The sequence below is a fragment of the Pygoscelis adeliae genome, unplaced genomic scaffold, assembly GCF_000699105.1.
Source record: "Pygoscelis adeliae isolate BGI_AS28 unplaced genomic scaffold, ASM69910v1 Scaffold106, whole genome shotgun sequence".
NCBI classification, from domain to species: Eukaryota; Metazoa; Chordata; class Aves; order Sphenisciformes; family Spheniscidae; genus Pygoscelis; species Pygoscelis adeliae.
This window is the reverse complement of record NW_008824939.1, coordinates 1,152,097-1,153,872: the sequence shown is the minus strand read 5'-3', so window position 1 is coordinate 1,153,872 and position 1,776 is coordinate 1,152,097. Positions and strand designations below refer to the sequence as shown.

General features: G+C 44.8%; 1 protein-coding gene across 1 annotated transcript in view; it reads left to right on the top strand.

Moving 5' to 3' along the window:
• Positions 1–6: 6 nt before the first annotated feature.
• IFIH1 (interferon induced with helicase C domain 1) overlaps positions 7–1,776 on the top strand; it is a 31,149-nt gene continuing 29,379 nt past the window's right edge. The window contains exon 1 of the mRNA XM_009325388.1: positions 7–132. Within this exon, the coding sequence (XP_009323663.1) occupies positions 64–132 (69 nt within the window). The 5' untranslated portion in view covers positions 7–63. The remainder of the gene's footprint in view (positions 133–1,776) is intronic.

The following is a 1,776-nucleotide window of genomic DNA, read 5'->3' as shown; positions in this document are numbered from 1 at the left end:
GAGGCGGACCATGACCTCTGCGTGCACTTGGTGCAGCTGCTCCACAGCACGCTGGTGGACAGAATGCAGACCATGCAGGTGGCTGAGAAGTGCCTGCAGATGGGCATCTTCCAGGACGAGGACCTGGATCGGGTAAGTCACCCGCCTGCCGGGCAGTGCCACAGACACTGGCCACCCCCAGGAGCGGTGGGACAGATAGGAATCCACAACTAGAAGTGGCCTTGTGAGTGCAAAAATGAAAGGGGAGTACCCAAACTTGGGGGAGAAGAGAAATGGTGCTCCAAGTAAGCCAATGAAGACTGTTGGCAGCGGACCAGGAGGTGGGATGCCAGCTAAGAACCAGGGAAAAAAAATGCCGTGAACAGAGGGTTAGACTAAGCCAGTGTGTAAGTGGAAGGAATATGGCTGGCTTTACTGTTACTTATCATTTTGCCACAGACTGCAGGCTCAGAAGATCATTAAGTGTATTCTGGCCTCCTAACACAGGAGGTAGTGATGGCCTGTAAAGTCCTAGGGAATACTCGAGTTAAAATAAAGCAAGACCTTCCCTCCCCTTTATTTGCCATAGATTCACTAAGGACTATCATACTAGACAGCGGAGCTGAGCAGAAATACCAGTTTGACAAGAAAGAGCAAATGTTAACCTTTGTTGGAAACATTTGCCAGTGTTTACTCCACTTGGCTAAGAATGACTTGCCTGGACCAGTGTGAAACTTATTTGGAACCCAAAAAAATGGATACCCTGAAACAGCGTTAGAAGAAGACATTAAAATAATACCTGCCATAGCAATAAGGGGAAAACTGGCAAATAAGGGTGGAACTACATCATATTTGCACTCTGAGCTTTTGCATCCACTTTTTAAGTAGTTTAATACTCCATCTCAATTAAATGACAGTCATATATGTAATTTTGTCTGGTGACTGTTGGGTAGCACTAAGGGCCAGCTGCACCCGAAGGGATGGGGAGCCGAGCATGGTAACACAGGAGACAGAGGCAGGGGCCTTTTAGGAGATTGCCAGCTCCGTTCTCTGGTAACAGCTCCACATGTTTCCCCGGGTCATCTTTTTGCTGCTGCTATTTCCATTAAGCCCTTCATTACCCTTCACAGTCCTGCCAGTTTCAACTCCAACGATACCTAGGCTTTCTTGATGTGCTTCTATATTCCTTTTTGTTTACCTCTCCCTACTCCCACTTCCCATGCACTTCCTTTTAGTTTTCAAATCTTGGTCAGGGGTTCCCACTGCTATGCCTGCCCATTTTCTGGCATATCAGGATGGGTGATTCTCGAGCCTCGAGAAAATTGCCCTTGAGGACTAAACACCTGTCTTGGGCTGCTTTACTTTTGGGATGGTCATTTTGCTCCTCATGTGATCACATCAAGTTCTGCTCATGACAGCCTTGGGACGCTTTTCCATAGCTTCTTTGAGGGCAATAGCCACTTTCTAGAGGCTTAGCTATTGTATCTTTAAGTGGGAATTGAGATGACGAAGCCAGAGTTTAAGAAGGGAAATGTTCCATTTTATATATGAGGTCATGTTACAGATTAAGTCTGAGCTCTGGTAAGCTGTATGACATCACTTCTCCTTAATCAAGGTTGGCTATTCTCTAAACCAGTGTGAAAACCAACTGTTATTCCACAATAATAATAATAATTATTATTATTATATAGTGGTTATTATTATAACCATTGTCCAGTACTACCAGTCTCTCCAATTAAATTTCAGGTCTCATAAGTTTTATATATCCTACCCGAAACCATATGCAATAAACATGAC